This window comes from Canis aureus, chromosome 14, assembly GCF_053574225.1.
Source record: "Canis aureus isolate CA01 chromosome 14, VMU_Caureus_v.1.0, whole genome shotgun sequence".
Taxonomy (NCBI): Eukaryota; Metazoa; Chordata; class Mammalia; order Carnivora; family Canidae; genus Canis; species Canis aureus.
In genome coordinates, this window is record NC_135624.1 from 32,595,052 (window position 1) to 32,618,336 (window position 23,285).

The window sequence follows — 23,285 nt, forward strand, 5'->3', positions numbered from 1 at the left end:
CATGCGGGCCTCAATCCCAGGACCTGAGCTTATTGAGATCATGACCTGAGCTGAAGGCAGATGCCTAACTGACTGAGCCACCCAGGTGCCCCTATGGGCATTGAAATCTCACCCTCATATAAACCCCTTAAGACAGGTAGTATTGTGTCTCTTTCACCGAAGAGGACACTGAAGGTCAGACTTAGTAAGTAATTTGTCCAAGTTGCTCTATGTCAGCAACTAGTAAAGCTAGAATTGCAATGCATTTTCCTGGGACCTCGAATTCCATAACCATTCTCCTGCACCACCTCTTCTGCTAGATCAGAAGCTCCGTGGGGCTGTGATTACCTCTTACTCATCTGGGCTCCTCACCACCCAACCTCCCAGCAGCGCACAGTGCCACGTCTTCTGCATGAAGGCATTGATGCACGTCTGCCAAAGGAGCGGATGGGTCAGGGATGCACAGCTGACTCGGAAGGGTTGCGTGACTGACATTTCAGAATATGGCTGTCATAGCAGCTCCTGTCCTACTGCTGTTTCCCTTCATCATCCTAGGCTCAGAAATGACTTTGGATATTCATGATCAAAAATCCATGATGCTGCAATTAAGTGCTTGGAATTACATTCTGCAAACTATGTAGGCACATAACTCTACTTTGCCAGGTGTGAGCATATAAAGCGGTTATTTCTGAATCCCTCCAAATAAAAAATGATGCTTTCCGTTCTTCTTTCCTCTATGACAAGCTCTGGCTTTGGTAGCTTGATAGATGAGGAGATCATGGGTCAAGGAGGTGGGGAGCTTGTGGGGAGCTCCGACTGTGGAAGCCGGGGAACTGAGCCCTGCCTATGCCAACCCAGGGGTGCTGGGCTCCAGAGCCTCCTGTCTCTACAACTGCAGGGAAAAGCAGTGCACTTGGTTGCTCATCTGCCATGCAGATGAGAATTTCTCCTTTTCTGCTTGACTTCTCCATTTGTCAAGTTGGGTAAGTAAGCATTTTGGGCAATAAGTGTTCTCGGTGTTCTGGGTAGGGTTTGATAAGAGTATAGCTAATATGTACCAAGTGCTTACTGTAATGCCAGGCATTGTTCCAGGAACTATCCACAGGTTACCCCACCTCACAGTCCTTACAGCCTGCACTTTGTTCTTACTATCGATTATGGTACCTGTCCTTCTGCATCGTGATCTCTGTTTGACAGATGAAGAAAGGAAGCTGGGACAGGAGATGTCAAGTAGCTTGCCCACTGTCACAGCCTGCAGGTGACAGAGGCAGGATGGCAACACAGACAGGCTGACTTTTAGCAGCTGTGCTCCACTGGTCACAGCTCTTGACTGTTTTTTGCTGTGTGCCAGGAACACAGCACTGGAGCTGAAAGGTCCAGCTCCTTTATCTTACTGATGGGGAAACCGAGTCTCAGGGCAAGGGTTTGCCAAGTGTCACCTTGGGTTGACAAGGTGACACTTGGCAAACCTTGTGGACTGAGTGAGAGTAAGCATAACCCTCTTGAGACTTTCTTTCCACGACGCCAGGCTGGAATCTCCATGTCCCTAGCATCAGTATCATGCTTTAGAGATGCCACTTCAGAAATGTACTCACCCATGGTAAACTCTGGCCACACACATCCCAGGGATGTAGCTCTCCCGACCAGTGCTAAGGGAAATGGCTTTCCACCAGCCGCCTTCACTGGAAGAACAAGAACAGATAGGAAAGGGTGGATGGGTGAGTGGCAAAGCGAGTGAGTGAACAGAGTAATCAGATTTAACTTCGGGCACGTAAGGCTGTTTCTTTTTTAAAACCCACCAGTGACCACATTTCTCCATATGCAAATATGGTTTTTAAGTATATCCCTCATCCCGGGTTAAGCAGGAGCCATTCCCACATGCTGGCACTAACCCATTTTTTGGGGATCCGCAGCTGATGGATCAGAATTAGAGGCTTTTTAAAAATAAATGTTCACTACGCAGAATTACACCCTACAATATAACCAAGATAGTTCTGTCTGTATCAATGAGAACCTAAATAAAGGAAGCTTAGAGCCCTCTATTTGTTCCATAGCCCATTTTGAGTCATGGAGAGACAACAGGATGGAAGGCAATGCTTTTTGTTTCTCATCAGAAGCTTTCTCAGACCCCTGGGTCCTCCTGCCTGAGGTCATACTGCACTGGTCTAGGAAGGATGGAAGGTGAGACCAACATGAGAAGCAGAAGCTGGACGAAAAAGGGCCTCAAAAGTCAAGTTAAGGAATTTAAATTTAATCCTCCAGGCAACATGGAGCCACTGAAGGTTTTAGAGCACTGGCGGTATTAAGGTTTAAGCACAAGGATCTGCTGTACGGGTTAAATTTCTCACCTCATAATTGGACCAGGGCCCGAGTGGAGTTGGACAACTATTGCTAAAATCTGACGGTTCCTGCTTAAATCGAGTTCACCCATTTTAAGGGATTATGAAACATTTGGAAAACCAACTCACTCAGAAATCACTCGCAGTTTCTCCCCCCGGCGGAATATGGGCGGGCTGATGTCAGGAGATGGGTAATCACTCAGTACGGCCAAGAAGTCGCTGTCCAGTCCTAGGGAAACAAAGGCAAGAGGTGTTCTCCTTCAGAGGGAAGTGAAAGGTGACCAGCCCCAGGAAGGGGATGAGCTGACATGAGCCCCTCCCTCAGACTTCTTGGCTGGAGATAGGCGGCTTGCTTTGGAACAGCAGTGCAAAACAGACCCTCCTCTCTTCAGGGAGGGTGGCTCAGGGAGCTCGAAGGGACCCCAAGGTCGGTGCCCTAACTCCCATTCCCAAGCCTGCCTTGGCTCTGATGTTCTTCTCGGAGAAGTGGGGATCCTGAGGTCCTTGAGCTGAAGTCACAAGATCTGGCTTCAAGGTTTGCCACTGTGTCTACTGATCCTAGCCTTGGTTTCCCCATCTTTAAAGTGAAGCTAATAATACTTCATTCCAGTTTCTGTCTGAGATAAGGTGAAAGTAGGTAGCAGCACCCCATGAATGATAAGAGACCATAAAAGCATTATTATTATTATTATTATTATTATTATTATTATTATTATTACGTGGCCTAGGGCTTGCAGGTCCCCATCTGTCACATTTTGGGATAGGCTGTCTGGTTGGGCTACATGAGTTCTGAGGAACCACTGGGACCCAAAGACTAACTCTGAAGCTCCGCAAAGCACTTCTTCCTTGTTGAATATAAGGCACCATGCTGGGGATCTACTTAAGAGGAATGTTGGAGTAAGGGTGGAAGGAAAAGTACTTTTCTTCATATGTACATTGAAAGTAATTCTGGCGTAATTCTGGTGATGTCTTGAAAAGGAAAGCGTGCTGTTTGGTTCATGTGAGTACAGTTTACTGTCAGCCAGAGAAGGAATGATAACATGTGAATTCACTTTTTGGTGCTCAGCAAAACTGCTTGTTTCACAGCCTTAGCAGTTTGCTGGAATTCGGGTGCATTAGAGGCAAGGTAACATTGGGGTGCATTTTTGGAAAATAATATACCTTATAAATGGGCAGGTTCAGTACCGTTTGCTATGGCATCGGGTTTATTGCTCTGCCAGCTGGCTGGGCATCTGCACTCACAATTCTGGGTGATTTACCATGTATTCACTTGCTCAGCGATTGTTCAGAGCACCTACTGTGGGCCGAACATGTGAACAAAAGCAAGCCAAGTCTCCCTGCATCTAATGGAGCTCACATTCTAGAGAGTCTATAAGTAATCGTGGGAAGAGTCATCACCTGCCCCTTGCACCCCAGAAAAACCTGAAGAAATCCCAGCACTCGAGCACGGCAGGTTTGGTGGCCCAAACTGGCCATTTTGTGGGGTACAGACCCTGCCTCTTATAATTCCTATATTGGGGACTCTGCAGCTCACAAGTGCCCAGATAGAGTAAACCCAAAGATAGCTTCAGTAGTAGAACGTGTAAGAGTGAATCAGAAGCCAGTTATCACCATGGAACTGCGCATTCCAGTGTATTGTTCTTTTGGGGAAGCTGAGCTGCAGACAATAATGCAGCCAGAAGCAATCATTTGTAGGCGTGAAATGGAAACCAAAAGTGATTCGTGCTGGCCAAGATCACTGAAAGGAGTCAGGTCTCATGAGAAGGAGCCGTGCCTGGCCAGGGAGTGGCTGACCCAGTGGAGCCTCCCCTGAGCCTATGGGGACACTTCCCTCACATGCTGCTTTGCTGAATTAAAGGATTCTTTCCCCATGTAGCCCAGACCTAGCTCAGTAGTAGGAAGGCAGCCCTGCTGTTGGGCTTGAAGCCAGAAGTCCTGAGTTCTGATAAAGGGTGGATCCAGATTTTGTGAGGCATGAACCCCATGCAAATGTGGAAATCCTCTTTAAGAAAAAGAACAGAAAAGAAATTGCAAATGCAGAACCCGGTACAGTCCCTAGGAAGATGGGGTGACACTGAAGGAGGGCCTAACGCAGAGATTTGGTTAGCTTCCCCGTAGAGCGGCCCTGATTCTGAGACTGACTCTGCACTCTGAGTGGGGCTGCAGCCTCCCTCTCTTGGGCCCACATTAGTCTGGAAAATGAGAGATTAGAAAACATCTTCATGATGGAAATCTGGGATAATGGCCCCCAAAATGAAGGGGCCACTTATTAACACGGTCTCTTCACTGTCTCAGGAACAGTGAATGATGAGGATGAGCCATCGTGTTCTCAATTTGCCAAGATGCCCCATCCTCAGGGCTTGCAAACAGGCTGCTCCTTCTGCCAGGAAAGCATCTGCTCTCCCTTTTCTCAACCCTTCCACCCCCAGGAGATTTGCCTAGTGCCTCTGCTCTGACCTCCCATCTGGGTCCCTAGGCTTTTCCTTTGATGCAATTATCCAGGTTGTATTCTGGAGTTTGCGTGATTCTGGGGGAATGAGTGTGAACTCCGGGAGGAGCTGTCCTGCAGTCCTCTCCAGCACCTGCTGCCCCATCTCAGATGCTCAGAGCAGGTTCCTGACATGAAAACAAGGAGACATGCTTGTGCTACAGGGCTCTTCAAAGCTCCCATCCTGCTACCTAAAGCGGCCCAAGAGAAGGAAACTTGATTTGTGGCAGCATCGTGATGGCGGTCATCACAGACCCAACCCCTTTTGAAAAACAAGTGTCGGAAGGAGGCGCATGGCGTTTGTTATCTGAGCCCATCACAGAACCTTGAAATAGACCTGGTGTCTGTGCGGGGGTTGGGGCTTTCATGTCTGATTCCCCGTCGAAGACTGTGAAACAGAACAACCGCCTTTCCTTACTTTAAAAACAGAAACAAAAACACAATCCCGTAATAAAAACAATTGTCTCAATAATGGAAAGAGGCTTCAGGGACTAGAGGGTTTCAATTTCACAATAATAGTGTGGAGTTTCCTGTGGAATTTCCGTAATAACGATGTTTTTATAGCTATAACACTTCAACGTCGCTGAGAAAGCCTGGCTTTGGGACTTTTGCTTAAAAATAATGCCCCTGGCCTGGTCCTTTGAGGGGATTTCAGGCCCATCCCTGCCACCTGTCTCACCAGGTCCCTATAGTAGAGTACACGCAAAGAGGGAAAGTCAAGTTCGCTCATAAAGCTCAAACACACTGTCAGGTCCTCCTGCAGGTCCTTGGGCCTGCAGGCCCAAGTTTTGTGGAGAGCTGAGCCCTAGAATTAAATCAGAGAAGTGATTGGTCCCAAGGAGAGGCATGGACGGGATTATCACAGATTTAAGATAAGGAAACAAAGTGAGTGAAGAAATGTGCCGTGCAGAGGGGAGAAATCCAGAGAGGATTTTCAGATGAGAGAATGGGCTTCGGAATCAATCAGACCTGGCTTAAATTCCACCTCCACCACTTAATTGTTCTGCGATTTGGGGAGAGATTTATTTTTAACCAATCTGAACTTGATTTCTTCATGTATAAAAATGGGAAATATTGAAATCTACCCTATATGATTGAGATCAGATGCATGATGCAGCGTGTGTATAGAACCTGCCTCCACGGGGTGGGCAGGAGCACGTTGATATCATGTTTATGGGATGGTTGGGATGAGCGTTACATAGTCCAAGACCGATTTCAGCTGATGGTGTCCTAAATTTTGAAAAGCCTCTGGATGTGTAAATTTGAAACTATTCTATTCTTCTAAGAGCAAACTCCACTTGGTGAGAACAGAAGATGAAATCCAGAAGACCAAATATTTACTGATGGTTCAACTTGAACATGCATCATATCGAACGAAATGTACAAAAGTCTAAAACAGGAAATGAATCCAAAAACAGAAAGGGGCCCAGACAGAATTTACTAGCCACAGATATTACTTGGTCAAAGGAGGACAGCCCCCCCCTTTTTTTGCATTATTATTCCTTGTAGAATCATTACCATTTCTTTTTAAATGCTAAAAACCTTTCAGTAGATTCCATTTATTATTCTAGCAAAACCAGCCTGTCATTACTCCCAATGCTCCCTACAACCCTAGGGAATGTACATTCTTATTTAAAAAGTGAAGAAACAAAGGCTGGGAGAGTTTTAGTAGCGTGCCAGGGAGAGCATGCGGCTTGTTAAGCTCATGGTCGTGTCCCTAGGCCACTGAGCTCTCCTTGGCATGTAATTACCAGGCTCTCCCCAGTTAACACTTGCTCCTTGACAGGTTGGAACAAAGGCTGACTCCAAATGAGACTTCCAAGTTGGCACGAGCAGCTGAGTGCAGTTGGTTGGCAAGGAGCTAAACAAGCCAGTGCTCTCAGCTTCTGGTTTTGCACTTGCTTGAATCATGCCCCAGTCCGTGGCCTCCAGAGGGTCAAAGCAGGCCTTACTTTGAGCATCCTTTACAGGAAATACACACAAGTAACCAATCAGACAGGACTGGGCAGCCTGGCCTGATAGGAAATCTACTGAGTTCTGCTGATCACTACGAACCATAGGTTGTACCTGTGGGTCTTTTATTGTGGGTTGAAAAGTGAGACATAGTGGCTCACAAGTTCTGTTCTGTCCAACATCTTGGCTGCCCCATCTCTGAGATGGGGCAGATGGGGACCGAGTAGGTCCTGAGGCTCTCTGACGGCACAGCGAGTTGGAAAGACTTGCTTGGGGGCGCATGATGGCAAGCTGAGGGCCCGGTCTCAAAACCCAGCCACCCAGACTCAGAGGGTGCAGACTCTTGCTCTTGGCCACCTGCTCTTCTCCTAATGCTACTGAATACCACCTGCACCACCATTCACCTAACAGTGTCTTTCTTTATGTTAAGTTACTTTAAAAAAAATCTTTAGCCCCATCCCATGCACTGTGAAATCATGTTTTGATGGACTAGGTATATTTTGTGTGGTCATTGCAAGAACGGAAGTTGTGCATTCAGTGTAAAAGAGTTGAACGATCACATTCCACCTAGAACCGTCTGATGGGCCAGAAGTGGGATAAGACCCAGGTGGGAAATGTGTGTCTATTCAAAGATCTGACACAGGTTGCCTTCCGTGGCACTGGACTGCCTGTGACGGTGATCGCTTCCTGCAATTGATGAGAGGAGGGAGACGGGATGTGCGTAAAGCACTCGGGATCACGTCTGGCACGTTATAAGCAGAGGAACTCCCATCATCACGTTTTACAAGTGAGGCCAGAGGGACCCTAAGGAGACAAGCTGACTTCTTCTGTCATCTCTCACTGTGTGTTAGGAGCAGAAGCAGGGCTGAAATCTGGGTCTGGGGATGCCAGCTTTCGGTTCAAGCCAAGGGCCTTGGAAGAAATGCACCAGCATTGAATTCTGATGAGCAGATCTGGGGCGGGGAGCAGATCTGGGGCAGGGCCCATGATCTGCATTTTTGACAACTTTCCAGAGGCTCTGATGCAGGTGGTCTGAGAATCATTCACTGAGAAGTGCCAGGCTGGGTCAGAGACCTCCCTGCCCCCTTCTTCTTCCTCAGAGCCCCTCCCATCTCCTCTTTCCATGGGGCAGCACCCTCCATGCTATGTAAATGCCCTGCTTTAGTGTGATTTCCACACTTGCACAGAAAGGGGTCTGAACAGTGTCTGGGTTTGCAATACTCCCTCTGTCAATGAGATCTTGCTTTAAGTCAGGGTGATAAAAGGTGAGGAGAGGAAAAAAAAAAAAAAAGAAAGCAAGGTGGTGGTGGGGAAATTGTACCTTAAGATTTTCTTTAAGGTAGAAATATGTCATTTCCCAGCTACATGGGAGTTCCCTAGGTCTTACTCAGTTCTGTACTGTCTGTGTCTGGCACAGAGCAAGAGTCTAAAAAAAGAATAGAATTGTAGAGAAAATGAGTTATTTGGAATGTTTAGGAAACAAGTCATGGAACTCCCAATCTGACTGCTTTAAATGGGCATTTGGACATAGTCTAGTGCAATCAGGTGGCCCCAAGTGCGGTTTGAAAAAGTGATTTCCCCCATATTTATCGGGTAGCTACTTTGTGCTGTCATTGCTATCAGAAGGGGATTGTCCTGGTCTCCATCGGAGAGCCGAGCCAAGCCCTGCCCTGGGTGGCTAAGGGACTTACCCAATGCCAAATGACTGACCAACAGGGGCAACACTAGAAGCTCAGCAAGGTCATTTGTCTCTGAGACCTACCCTGTTTCCATCAAGTCCCACTACCTCTGGGGGTTTTGTGACATTAGTCTCTGGGAACTAGAGTAATCATGAATGTTCTGGAAAGCTTAGTTCAGGAGCCAACAGATGGACAAAGCCACGTTCCAAGGCATTCACAGCCCTGGATTGGGGGAAAGAAAATGCTCCTGAAAGCTCAGAAAACACATCTGTCTAGCAGTTTACAGGCTGGCCCCCTCTGCAGAGCCCTTCGTAGGGCCTGGGGTTTTGGGTGATTTTAATTCTCCAGCACTCAAGCTAACATCAGAGGAAGCCCCACTTGTATGTTGGCCTAAATCAATCAGCTCCCCGCACTACTTCCTCGGTATTGGAGTATCACCAAATGAGTAAGCATGGGTGTTAGCTGAGTCGGTGCCGGTTTTGTGAAAACCCGAACCCTCTGCATCCATTGGCTAGAAACTCATTAATGCAGCATCCACTGCAACCACTTTCCTCTCCTTTCTTCAAGGGGATGTCGGAGAAAAAAGAGAAAATCAAATTTGGGCCAATCACAAGGGAAACTTTTCAGGGGTGGGCGATGGAGAAGCCAGCTGGTAGTGATTGATGTGGTTGCCTGGATCACACCCTGGGTCTGATCTGGGGAATTCTCTTAACCAGCGGGCGTTGGGCTGGGGAGACCCCTCCACCTCTTTTTACGAGGTGACCTCCCACCCACACAGTGGAAAAAGAGAAACTTATTTCACAAGAATTTGCATTAAAAAAAATAAAAGCAAATGAGCAAGGCCTTGGAGACCCATGTTTTCATGGGGTTTGCTCAAGCATGCCGCCCCCCTGCCCCAGCTTGAAAGGTAGCCCTGCAAAATGGCCTCAGTGGGTGGGTGCCTGACTCCCAGAACAGATGGGGCCCTGGGTGTTTCCTACAAGTAGCCATGACTAGAAGAGGAAGCTGTGACTTGTGGTGGTTTGGAGAAGGTGGGAGAAGGACCCAGGCTGCCTCCTCGTAGCCGCAGGCACGGCTGCTCGGTATAGCAGCACAGAGCTCTGAGCTTTGCATGGGAGGCCAAGGGGCCCAGAATGCACACCAGCTGCCCCACCTCATCACATGGTTCCATTTCCTATGTCCAGGAGAACATTCTTTTAGTCTTTTCCCCCTTTAGGTTTAAGGAGGGGAGTTGGAACAAACAACCACTAGAGTTGCCATGTATCTGGCTAGGGTGGAGGGCTGGGCTGCAGGGACTTGGCACACTCACTTGGGAGCATCTGAGGGATCATGAGACCATGTATAACTTGGGTATCTCCATTGTGGAAGAAATGAGAAGGCACCTCCTTTCTGAAGGAGCCACAAGAGTCACGGATGAGCAGTAGAGTCAGGGCACCTGGCACTGTACGCTCTCAGTGGGATGGTGGGCATCTGTGTGGGAGCTTTGCTGGGTGCACAGCTGCAGGGGACATGGGGGACTCAGGACATTAGCAGAGGGAGACCAACCACTAGTGTTGTGACATCAGATAGGGGGTGGAAATGTCCCAAGGTGACTCACCCTGGGGACACTGATGGATCGCCCGACCTCTGGACCATCCCCTCCCAAGCCCCTAGCAGACTCACACAGTAAGTCACCACCACCCCACCCAGGGCTCCAGGGGTTTTACTCTCAGCCTTTGCCTTCTGCTCGCTGACATCCTCCGATGGCTCTCTGGACGTCTCTGAAGGGCTCCCTGGCTTCTGGAGTCCGCCAGCGCCATGGGAAGCCTAACCTGTGACATTGTGCCCTCCCCCTAGGACGGCTGGCCCTGTGATCCTACCAATGGGACACAGGATTCCTTCCTTTCCAGGAAGATTTCCTCGAGGTAACGTCTAGCTGCATCAAGTTGCACCACAGAAGCTTTTGCAGAGCTGGGATAATATTAAACCCATGATAATAGTATATCGTGGGCTGGCAGGGTGCGGTAGGCAAGAGCCAAGGTTGCAGAATCAGACTGGCCTGAGCTGGAAATCTGACTCTTCCAAAAGCTGATTCCATTTCCTTAATGGGCCTCAGTTTCCCCACCTGGAAAATAAAGATGGACCGAGCTGCTCTCAGGGGTCCACCATGCAATGCCAGCCGCCCAGCAGCCACTCAGGGCACCACTGCTCTATCTTTTTTAACATGTAGTTATAAAACGTTAACCACAAGCTGAGTGAGAGAAGCAGGTATCGTGAGCACCGAGGCACCCAGTACCCTGTTTCAACAACTGTCAGCACCCCCGGCGTGCTCAGTCTTGGCCCTGGCTCTCGAGCATTGGAGTTAAGCATCACACCCAGGAACCCAGAATCCAGACTTACCATCTGGGCTGGGCACAGGCCTCTCGGGAGGTGCTGGGGTGGATCGCATACTGTTTCCCATCGCTCTCTCTCCCCGGGCTGTCGAAGATGCTCGAAGCCTACGGTACAGGGGACACACACAGCAAGTCAGCCACGCGCCGAACCCCCTGGGTGAGGAATGACCCAGTTTAGAGTACATCGTGCATCATTTTTCAGCAGCTCACTTCTTGAGGGGCGGGTGTTTTCATGTGAAGATGAGATTCGTAAATGTTGGTTACATTTGCTCAGCCTTGGGTCTTTTATCAAGGGAATGACAGAGAAAACCGCAGAGAGGGAAGTTGCTAGCAAGTGCTGTTGGTGACAGAAGTTTCCATTCTTCCGCACCCTGGCTGTCGGAAAGCAGCCAGCGGCGTCTTGTGTGCAAGGTGTGGGGGGTTTCAGATGGACTGCAGCCCCCCAGAAACCCCACTCAGGACCCTGTCCACCACCATCCCAACCCATGCACGGCGGTTGAGAGTGCCTAAAACCCAGGAGGTGCCAGCTTTACAACCAGAGGGGGCAAACAACCTCCAGCCTCAACTTTCTCCTGCGTGCATTTCTCCACACGCTCTAACCCACGGTGAAGAAGGGAAACTGCACCCCAATGCTGTGTGTCTGCGGTGTGCTCCATTTGCACGCTCTGCCACATGTCAGACATCCGTTGGCACTTCTGATGATGGAAAAGTCCCTGCATTCCTCACCTCATTTTGCGGTGGAGGCAACTGAGTCCCCAGGAGGCTAAGATCTTGTCTAAAAGTCACTCAGCACGGATTTGAACTGCTAGTGCTAGGCCCGCTGTTTATTCCAAATGGGCTCGCCTGGTGGCTCTGCGCGTGCAAGCTCGGTGACCTTGGACAAGTTATTGACTTCTGCCTGCCTGTTGCCGGGAATGATGATGAAACGACATTGGGTTGTGGCTGCAGAATTCAGAGATAAAACACAAGAAGCACCCAGTACCCGGCCTGGCCTAAAATCCCTGTTAATTGTTGCTATTTATAGTGTGTATTTTCTGATTGTCCACCCAAATGCTGGGCCCTCCTACGACCATTTTAGAAGGGAACTTAGGCGATTTCAGAAAATGTGTCTTCCCGGGATCCTTGAAGCATAGCGAAAAGGTCCCCACCCATTGTCTCCTGGGGGCAGAGAGGAGAATCTTAGTGCAGGGTCCCCCCAGCTGCTGTCTGGCCCATCTGCGATCTTACGCTCCACCCCTCTCTTTGTCTGCAGTTTCGGATGGAGAACTGAGTAGCTTGAAAGGGTCCAGAAGTCAGCCAGCCCAGCCCCCACCCTTGCCTTAAATCCTTCCTCTGTGCCCTGCATATTCAGATTCTAGAAAGATCTATGCTCTCAGCAAGACCTTCCAGAGGTGGGGGTGGGGTGGGGTGGAGATCTGTATCACTTCCTCATTTAGTTGAGGAGATGGGATACCTAGTGGACTAGGAAATAAGAAAAGCCCAAATGCGCTTTGTTCGAAAGTTAGAATACTTTAAATATTTACATGAATGGTTCATCAGCCCTCACTCAGATAGTTCATAGCATGCTAGTGCTCTTCCTAAGATAACCACAAGCTTGCAAGAACTGTAAGCTCATAATGCACCACAGAAAGTGCGGCTGGAATGAGACATGCATTCAAAGTTAAGCACCCCATCTTCTGATCCTGTTTTGTGACTAAAAATGATGGATATAGTTTGAGGGTGCAGCCCCTCCGGATGTAAGTCCCTCCTTTCCCCATCTGGCCACCACCCCGCTGGCCCCATCTAGCCAAAGGGACGCCTTTGACCTTGGCAGGGCCCTTTCTGCAAGTCACGCAGGTTTTAACAGCATCGCCCTGGCACCAGGAGGCAGAGACCAGTTGACTTTGTCCCCAGTTCTTAGCCTGATGTAGACACTCAGGAAAACGTGCTCCTAGGGGCACTTGGGGGGCTCAGTCGGTTAAGCATCTGCCTTCGGCTCAGGGTCATGGTCCCAGGGTCCTGGGATGCAGCCCTGCATTGGGCTTTCCGCTCAACAGGGAGTCTGCTTGTCCCTCTCCCTCTGAGTATGCACTCTCTCTCTCTCTCTCTCTCTCTCTCAAATAATTAAATAAAATCAGAAAGAGGAAAGAAAGAAAGAAAGAAAGAAAGAAAGAAAGAAAGAAAGAAAGAAAGAAAAGAAAGAAAGAAGAAAGAAAAGAAAAAAGAAAGAAAAGAAAAGAATAGAAAAAAAAGAAAAAAAAAGAAAAAGAAAAAGAAAAAGAAAGAAAATGTGCTTCTAAAAAGTACTCAAAAAACCAAGCCATTTCCATGGCTGGAGGCCTCCCTCCTTGCAGCTTGATCCTGAACCCTGAGCCAGCACCTGGAGAAAGGTGCCATCTCTGAGGTCCCCCCACCTTAGACAGTCTAGTCCAGGGAAGGAGCAAAGAAAGTGGCCTCTGACTCTGAGGAGCTGGCTGTCCCACACGGAGCACTGCACCTGTGTGCTGTGCATAGATAGATGTCCCCCAGAGGCCCCTGCCACCTCCATGCTGCTCCCAGTGCTTTCCTGGGGCCCACCAGTTACCCTAGACCTTCGGCTTCCCTGTCTGTCATTACCAAGAGACAGGAGAGAGCTCTGGAGAGAGCTCTCAGGCAGGACAGGCTGGGGAGAGGTCTTGGCAGGCCTCCCTTCTAGGGACAACTCTGAAGCATGTACGCTGGCCTCATCCCTCTTACTCTCCCACATGTCCCCGCACCACAGTGCACTGTGCCGTCACTTGACTCCCCAAGCAATGCCATTCTGTTCCCTGAGGCCTGACACTCAGCCCCACCCCTACATTGGGTGTCAACTCCCAGCCTGCAGACATCACAGTGGCCCTTCCCTCCTGCTCCATCTTCTCCCTCGGCGCCCCTTCTGGCAACAGCATCCAATCTTTATGTCTCACTCTTTCCTTCCTTCACATTAACTCCAGAAGATTCACGGGGAAAAAGACTTTGTTATCTACCAAAGTGCATTCTGACCACGCTCCCTCCCATCAACTTTGTAATTCTTCTCAAGGACTCCTGTGTGATTTGCGGGGGACTGATGGAATTGGGTACAGAAATAATAATAATAATAATAATAATAATAATAATAATAATAATAATAAGGCTTGAGACTTGCATTTTTCAGGTGAGAAAAATGAGGTCCATCCAAGAAGAGAAACGTACCCAGGTGGCAACACGTGAAAGGTTGGACAGGTCCCAGAGGTCTGACACTCTCTCTCCCCTGTTCCCTGCACTCCAGCCTCCTCTCTCTCTCTGTCTCTACCTCGCGCACCCCTAGGCATGCACCTGCCAGCCCACTGTATCCTGAGCTGTTCAGGAAGAGGCCTCAGCTGCCCTCCGTGGTCTGCTCGCTGGCTTCCTGTAGCCTCCAGGAAGGGGTTAACTTACTGAGAGAGGCTTCCATTTGAGCAAAGATGCCCCCAGAGACCGAGAGCCAGAGTCTCCCTAATGAAATGGCTGAGCAATCTGATTTCATCTGTGACAGTTTTATGCAGTTTTATGCTGGAGGTGGGAGAGAGGGTAGGAGACACGTAATTGCTTCTAGGAACAATAAAGCAAGGGCAAAAGAGAAATGAGTTAATTAACATGAGCTCCGAACATTGGCTTTCGCTCTGCCTTTTCTCGGTGATGTCAAGGATCAGAGCTGGTACTTGCCTCTCAGTTTCCCCTTAGTCGTGGACAGGGGAAGAGGCACCTTCCCCAGGTGCTGGCTCAGGGTTCAGGATCAAGCTGCAAGGAGGGAGGCCCCCAGCCGTGGAAATGGCATGGTTTTTTGAGTACTTTTTAGAAGCACATTTTCTTTCTTTTCTTTTTCTTTTTCTTTTTTTTCTTTTTCTTTTTCTTTCTTTTTCTTTTTTTCTCTTCTTTTCTTTTCTTTTTTTCTTTTCTTTTTTCTTTTCTTCTTTCTTTCTTTCTTTCTTTCTTTCTTTCTTTCTTTCTTTCTTTTCTTTTTTCTTTTCTTCTTTCTTTCTTTCTTTCTTTCTTTCTTTCTTTCTTTCTTTCTGATTTTATTTAATTATTTGAGAGAGAGAGAGAGAGAGAGAGAGAGAGAGTGCATACACAGAGGGAGAGGGACAAGCAGACTCCCTGTTGAGCGGAAAGCCCAATGCAGGCTTAGCTGTTTCCTTTGCGTGAACTTGGGCCTGAGTTCACTCTTCCGAGAAAGGGTTGGAGTGGAAAAGATGGTCTCCAAAGACAGAGCCACTTAGCCCCTTTTAATTCTAGGAATCAGGACTCGGGGAGCTTTTGAAGACTATTGATAAAAGAACCATCATCACCTCTCTTATCAAGTCCCGTTACAGAAGCCAAAGCCTGTCTGTGTGTTCTTCAGGGTCAAGGTCAGGCGGTTCCGGTGAGCTCTACCTTCTGGTGGGAAATTGCCTTGAACCCACCCAGCCTCCCCGGGAGGCTGACTTCCTCTTCCACCTTCTCGGTGTGGAGGTCAGCTGGTGAGCTCACCTGTCTACACCCCGAGAGCTGGAAAGGTGTGAGGCAGGGCTGCAGGAGGCACAGCTACCTGTCCTGATTTCAGCACCCAAGGAGCCGTGCTGGGTGTCTTTCCAGGGTGGAGGGACCTCTGGGCAGGGCAGACAGTTTATGACCAGGGATCCTTTCACTGTGTGTTCTGCATTATCTTAGAAATACAGCTGTCAAGGTTCTCAGAACCTTCCATTCCCGGATGGCATCCCAGGACAGTCCTGTGGACTTTATCCACGTTGGGCTTCTAATGCCCGAGCCTCACTGTTGGAAGGGTGTCATGAACCCCGACATGGCGTGCTGATGGGCAGGGAGTTGAGGAACCCTAGCCAAAGGAAGGTGGGTCTGGACTTTGTGATTAAACCAAAAAGCACTGGAAAACCTCAATGACAAGGTTTAATTAACATAAATATCTATTCAGGGATACAGCTTACCCTTTGGCCTTAGAAAATGCCCCCCACAAAGAGTGACAGCTGTAGGTCCACTCATAGGACCTGCTTCTAAGGCGGGGAAGCGTGATGCCACCAGTGGGGACCTCACCATCCACCGTATCTGAACCCCAATGGTGGCGGTATAACCAGAAGCACCACCAGCACCACCACCACTCCGACCAGCTCTTACTCTGCGCCGGGCACTGGGCTGAGCATTTTCTAGTCGTCATACCCTCACTCCTCACAACAACTCTCCTTCAACGGTGAGATAAATTTTGTAACTTGTCCAAGGTTATATGACTAGTAAGAGGAAGGCCCGGGCTTCAAACCAGCTCCATCAGATTCCAAAAGCTATTGCTCTCAACCTCCATGAGATGCTGTCCTGCTTTTCTGTCCTCTGGTTCACAGAAAAATGATTTTTTAAACAAATCATCGAAGTATACTTCTGAGATCATCAATTTGGGGGGGGGGGGGTCTTAAATGCAAGAGACAGGAAAGTCTGGAAGGGTCTCTGGGAGGTCAGGTGGCTATGTTTGGAGAAGCCCTGTGTCTGGGGACCTGGCTGCAGGGGAGCTGAAGGGGAGAGAGAAGGAGAGAGAAGGAGGTAAGGTGTGCTCAGGCCTCAGCTGGCACAGCCCCTCTTAGTGGTCCAATGTGGTCAGAAGAGCCGGGATGAGTCATGTGGCATGTTTTCCACCCTTTCACAGCATTAATATAAAGAAATGATAAATGCTGTGAGGGCAGGAGAAAAGAAGCAAGAAAAACTAGCTGTGCTTATACTATCCCAATTTCGTAATAAAAAAATTAGCATGTGTATGCAAATATGTATAGAAAAATATTAAAGGAAGTTATTTCCGAGATGTTTTCGAGGGCTCTCTCTGGGTAGTGATTTTTATAAGGTTAATGGACTGGTTTCTTAGTTACACCTTCAGATGTAAAATCTCCAGATGTTTTCCCACATGCATGAATTGCTTTTACAATCCAAAGCAGAATTTGGAAAGAATAAGGAAGAGTTTTTAAAGCAGGGCAAGCCTGAGTTCAGATTCCAGCTCCCAACCTCCTGGCTTTGTGTCCTTTGGCAAGTTACTGCACTTCTCTGAGCCTTGAGTTCTGTTTTTTTTTTTTTTTTTTTTTTTTTTATCTTTTACTTTTTAAAAAGATTTTATTTATTTATTTGACAGAGAGAGAGAGAGCACAAGCAGGGGGAGTAGCAGAGGGAGAAGCAGGCTGCCCGCTGAGCAGGGACCCCGAAGCAGGACTCAATCCCAGGACCCTGGGATCATGACCTGAGCCAAAAGCAGATGCTCAACCATCTGAGCCACCCAGGCACTCTACTGAGCCTTGATTTTTTTTTTTAAATACATAAATTTAGGATACGAATACAGGCCCTGCAGAGTTGTTTCAAGGACTGAATTAAAGGTCTTATCAGAAAAAGAGTTCTGTTTGGTAAAATCAAATAGTTAAACACTTCCCAAAGCTGGATCCCTTGGTGGTATTGGAGGGCCGGCTAAGTACATGAACAAGGTTGAACAACTCTCTTCACCTTCTTGGGCTTCAGGGTTCTCAAATACTATAGGAAAAGGGTCAGGACAGACGAGTGGCTCATGGCCCTTTTGCCTCAATTATCCATCCACTGTCACCGGCACTTGGCACCCGGCCAGTTGACGTGAGACTTGCTCGGTCCTGCCTGTGGTCCGATGCCATGTGCCAGGAACCAGAGCTAGACTGGGAGCCTGGCATTGGTTGGTTTCCCTGCCAAGGATCTCGCAGGATTTCCGCGGGCACCCCACCACATCCTGACCTCGCTCAACAGGTGCGCCTGCCTGGTGACCCACATTGTTCCCTGCTCTCCCCATGGGGCAGGTGCACCCACAGCCCGTCCCCCCTGCCCCGCCAACCCCACCTTGTTCTCCTTTCCTGCGTGGTGAAGGAGGCTCTGGGGACACTGGCCGGGGTAGGCAGCCAACTCAGAGAAGTGCCCTCATGGTCCCATGTCCTCCTCCCACTTGACTCAAAATCAGAGGCTTTACTTTGCCATTTGAAGGAGACTTTGGTATCCTCTCATCCAGGATATCCCAAACCTGTTGGTTGAAACCTGTTTTAAGAGTTTCCCCAGAAACTTAATTTGTAAAATGGATAAAAGCAAGCTGCTGGTTGAGGGACTTGGGGTTCTCTACTCCTCCTGATGGGACAACTCAATCCTAGGATATCCTAAAGCACCAATTAAAAAATAGCAGTTTGGTGCCCTCCTAATACAAAGAAAAGGCTCAGAGAGGGCAACAACCTGCTCAAGATCACTCAGGAAGTTAGACAAGTGCCGTGAGTCCTTGTCCAGCTCTCAGTCCACCACTTTGCCTGCCCCGTGTGCCCATGAGCCTGTGTTCTGGCCCCTTCTGTACTTGCGTGCCTGGAAAACAATCTCAAATACTCTCAGGCTAACAGGGAGACTCAGCTTTACCCTAAGACAAGGATGGATGCATCCTATCAAACATTTCATGCTCATTTTAGGATGTCATGGGAAGAAGCTGGATTTGGGGCCAGTTGGTACTGAAGCAATTTTCTATCTCACCCCTTATTACACCACTAAGCCTCTTTCTATTGTTTGTTGGTTTCCATTTTAAAAATGAACGTAGCCACATCTGCTGGGTTTTCACAAGTAAGGATTAGAGAGAGGAGGTATTGTAGGATGTGCACACCATGGGGTGTGTGTGGCTCACCTCTCTGCTGATAGCAAGTGTGCCACAAGCAAGCAAGTGATTTTGTGTCCAGACCCCGTGGCCGTGTGGTGTGGGGTCCAGCATGGAGAGATGGATAGGAGCTTTCATACTTTACTAAATAAAAAGAAGAGAACCTCCCTCTCATTGGTTTCTTTTCTAGATCAGCTTTTTTTTTTTTTTTTAAGATTTTATTTAAGATACAGAGAGAGAGCACACACACAAATGGGAGGAAGAACAGAGGGAGAGGCAGAGAAGCAGACTCCGTGAAGAGTGTGGGCTCAAGGCAGGGCTCCATCTCACGACCCTGAGATCATGACCTGAGCCAAAACCAAGAGCCATACGCTCAACTGACTGAGCCACCCCGGTGCCCCTGGATCAGCTTTTTATACACAGAGGCCACCAGAACCCAGAGCTGGTATAAATACATATAACCCATAAGCTGACATCATAAACACTGGCAGTGAGAAAAACCGTGCTAAAGACAATTATTTTGAAATGGGATTACGCACATACACAATTACACAGAATGGGAAAATACAAACAGGCTTCTTCTTTCCCTTCCAAATATGCATACGTGGGAAATGCAGGTTTCATCAGAAGGAGGAGTTTGAGGCAGACTTGAGTGCAGATGCTAAAGGTCATCTGGACATTTGGGCCCCAGGATGTAAAGTTAGGGACTTCTTTCCTATATCACATTTCACAGCAAGACTTAGTGTTGCTTTTTATTCACACACACGCATCAAGAGTGTGGCTCATAACCTTATTGAGCGAGATGGAAATTGATAGTTTGCTAATAGTATTATTTGCATATGCTGAGCCACCTGCTCCAGGGTGCTCACTCCTCACTGTGGATCACTCATTCCAACACCAAAATGAGGTTCCTACACCAGGGTTCTCAGACGGTCCCCCTAGTGAGGCTTGGGCATTGGTCTTTCTACAAAGACTCCGGGATGTTTGCATGTGTTGCCAGGGGTGAAGCACTGAGCTACCCTTTTTTTCCTTTCTCTCTCTCTCCCCCCCCCCCTTTTTTTTTTACCTCCCCAGGAACCCTGCATTGCCCTCACAGTGGATTATAATTCTAACAGTTACTTGTGTGGTTGTTCAAGGAATGGCTGTAAGTGCCGTAAAGACAGTGGTCAGATCTGCTTTTACTCATGGATGGGAACACAGAAGCTGTTCCATGGGGGAAACAGAACGGGATGGGGACAAAGTGGACAAACCATGTGCCGGGGAGAGAGAGAGTGGATTAGGGGTGTGATGTGCCCGTAAATGTTTAACAAACAGTGATGAGGGGTAGGGGGAGAGGACTCTGATTTGCAGCGTTTGCTCACTTCTGTGGTGTAAATATTCCCACCGTGGCTGATTTCAAGCTTGCAATGTGACATCACCAAATGTGGAGTCAGGAAGTGATGTCTTCCAAGGGCCTTCAACACCAGTAGGCGCTGGTTCCAGGCACCAGTGGCAGGAATAGACTTACTCCTGACAATTCTCCTTATTTGGAAAAGATACCTAAAGATTTCTCCATTGTCTTTACTAATCTCCATGAGCATCCACTATGTGGAAGTCTAAATTAGATATTTGAACTACACTGGCTTGTCTAGTGTCCCAAAGAGCCTGCCATCTTAGACAAGGAAACGGAGTTTCAGAGAGGTTGAGTACCTCTGAGGTTGCTCAGGGTCATACAGCTCTTTCAGTGGCTGGCCAGCTTTCAAACCCTGATTTTTTTTACTACCAACCCTGGTTCCTTCCACTACCCTCATCCCAGTACAATACATTTTAAATCCTTGGACAAACTCTCTGAGAGCCAGGATTGCTAGGGAAACCAGAGAAGGCAAGCGGGCCTGGGAATCTGCATGTTCCCTGCCCATGTCCTCAAGTCCCCTTGCTTCTGGCCATTGTGAAGCCACTGCTGGTCATGGATAGTGGCCGGCCAAAGAGCCAGCTGTCCAGCTCTTCCCCTTTGCTCTGAGCCCTGAGGAACTGAGGGTAAACTTTCAACTTTGAGTCATAAAATCATTTGAATGGATGACTCCACCACCGGGAAGAGGGAAAGTGAAACCATTCTCCCCACCCCCCTAATTTTCCTTAATTTTTATTTCCCATACATTATATCTTTAGAACCCACAGTGGGCCCACTAACGTCTCGGAGAACTGGGGCAAACTAGCAAACTACTTTGCTTCTTTGGATGTCAGTTTTCTCCCTTATAAATAGCAAGTAGACCAGAGAGAGCGCTCCCTGTGTTCATCACAGATCCATGCCAGCTCCCCATGGGGCTGAGTATACAGCAACAGGAGTAAAACAGGAGCTTAATGTGTGTTGAGGAAGTGTTTTATAGGTACTCTCCTGTTGACCCCCCACAACGAATCTACACATCACTGTCATTATACCTTTTGTACAACTGGGGAGTCCAAAGCCAGAGCATTTCTACAACCTGTTGGAGGTCACCCAGTTGGTAAGAGGTAGAGGCAGGATGTGAATCCGGGCATCTGGCTCTAGAGTGAGGCTCTTAACTGTGTGCTGGCAGGTATAAGAGAATGGATGCAGGGTCGTATAAAGCTGGATCCACCCTTTTTTATGAGAAGATTGTGGGCTGCTATCTTCTGGTGTGCTGGAGGGTCATGTACATAACAGACATTCCATAGACGGATCCAGATATGTGTTGATAGAGCCTAGATTAGGAAGTGAGTCCTGACACTGGACACTAGGAGTTTGCATTCAGAGAGTGTTAAGCAATAAGTGATTGTCCCTGTGACTTGGAGTCCTCGGCTGGGGTTGGGGGAAGAGTGGGGAGGCTGGTGAGCCTGTAAATTGGGAAGGAGCATGGTTACTGCCCAGGGAAATGTGAGAATTAAATTGCAAAAACTTCACCAACAAACAGGTCCCCCCCTCCCGCCCTCTGTCCTTGGCCCTGTCTGCTCCCCTCACAGCACACACCATAACGCATTTGTTTCTATAAGTGTCTTACCCACCCCTGCCCCAGCTGTAAACTTCCTGAGAACGTGGTCCCCATCTACTATATTCCTCAATGAAAAAAAAAATTACCTAGCAGGTGCCTGGCACATAGTAAGCGCTCACTTTGGTTGAGGGGCTGAAGGGATTGTCTGCTAAGTGCCTGGTACAGCCCAGGGGAATTCTCTACCCATTTTCTTCTGATGCTCTTAAACTTTCCCACCTGCCACACCCCAAGCCCTCCAGCCATGGTCCCTGCTGCCCTGGGGGGCACCATGGAGAAAAGTATGAGTTTGCAAGGCTGTTTGACAACAAAAGTGAGCCATGGAACCTGCGAGGCCCCATGGTTTCAGTCTGTAGCTCAGTTACCATAATGAAATAAGCCCCCTCCCTTGGTGGTTCTCAGATGGGAGGAAGTGGTTTGGACGCAGGGTACTTATTTCCTTCAGAACGCCTGGGGAGCTGAGAGGGAGGAAGTCAGTCACATGGTATGGCCTCAATGCATATTTATTAAGGGAAGGAAAGGATAGAGGAATGGATAGATGTACTCACAGGGCCCTCCCTCAGCTTGCTGACAAGAACCAAATGGTCCAGCCTGACAGGCTGGAAAGCCGTAATGAGAATCTTAAGCTCCAGCCTCTGTCACAACCAGGGGAAATAAATTCTTGCTGGATGTCAAATGAAAACTGAAAAGACCAGCACCATCTATGAATGCACGAGGCGGATTAGGGTTTACCCCAATGGCCACTTAGTAAGTCTTTAAAAAGACAGGCTCTCCTTGGAAAAGACATAGCCACTTCCCAAAACCCAAAAGTGAGGACGTTTTTGGTTCTGTTTTAGGAAAATGAGTTCAGTTTGCTACGACTCAAACCAACCCCTGTCTCTTTCAGTTATACAGCACATGGGGAAACAAGCAGAAATAAGCATTCAGAAAAATCGAGAAGAGTCCTGCTCAGCAGCTGTGCTCTTTGATTCATTGTATGTAACACTGCCTGATAACCCATCTATTACGAGCAACCTGAGGTCCTCTCCGTGTCTGGGTTAGGAATGCTATCACTAGCTGCTGCTTCGTATTTAGCATCTTCCAGATATGATACAGATAATTTCAACTTCTTACAGATAATGCACAACTTCTTCCTTTTATGAGGAAGAAAATGAGACTCAGAGAGGCAGAGTGGCATGTTCAGAGTCACATAGCTCCTTGGAGGCTGACCCAAAATTTTGACGCAGGTACAGCCAATGACATCAGTAACTTTCCACAAAGCCATCTTGCTGCCCTGACTCTGAGACCTGTTTAAAACCCAGACGTCTAAACAGATTTTGGTCTATTTCATAGGTTTTTTTTCACATTATTATTACTATTATGCTTTCCAGGACATATTGAACACTCTTGAATGGCCTTCTTCTAAATGGGGAAAATCATTTTGAAGGATTTTGCCAAAACTTTGATTAGGGCTTACCTCCCAGTTATAAAAAGACTTATAGCCCAGCTTATAGGTTTGTGGTGCAGTGTCTCATGGCAAACCACAAAATGACAATTTGCAGACTATGGGATATATTTCTCTTAAAGAGCATTGCTTTAGTATACACTTTTGTCCTTCATGCGCTTTAGACTCTCCCCTCCCCCACCTCAGCCCTTGGAGCCCTTAGAGCCTCTCACCAGCTGTGTGACTTATACAAATTACTCAGCCTCTCTGAGCGTCACTTTCTCATTTGTCAAAGCACGTAATAATCATAATCTTGTGGGATTGTTCCGAGAAACTGCAGGAAGATAACTCTGCATGCAGCCCCCCTCCCCTGCCACTCAGCAGGGCAGACACCTTCTTTTTGCATCCACATGCATGGCCTCAATTTAGGACACTCTGAGGCCAGAG

General features: G+C 48.1%; 2 protein-coding genes across 9 annotated transcripts in view; one reads left to right on the plus strand and one right to left on the minus strand.

Moving 5' to 3' along the window:
* The window catches only part of TG (thyroglobulin), a 249,030-nt gene that overhangs the window by 165,168 nt on the left and 60,577 nt on the right, over positions 1-23,285 (plus strand). The gene's annotated exons all lie outside the window — the stretch shown is intronic.
* Positions 1-23,285, minus strand: part of SLA (Src like adaptor) — an 87,689-nt gene that overhangs the window by 11,178 nt on the left and 53,226 nt on the right. For 2 of the 7 annotated variants that reach the window (XM_077847315.1, XM_077847314.1), the window contains exons 3-5: positions 10,818-10,915; positions 2,448-2,547; positions 1,575-1,661 (exon numbers count right to left, since the gene is read on the minus strand). In XM_077847315.1, coding sequence (XP_077703441.1) covers positions 1,575-1,661; positions 2,448-2,547; positions 10,818-10,878 — 248 coding nt within the window. In that variant the 5' untranslated portion in view covers positions 10,879-10,915. Of the gene's footprint in view, positions 1-1,574; positions 1,662-2,447; positions 2,548-10,817; positions 11,011-11,536; positions 11,687-23,285 lie in introns of those variants that run through there. The other 5 variants (XM_077847313.1, XM_077847317.1, XM_077847312.1 and 2 more) reach the window with 5 other exon arrangements.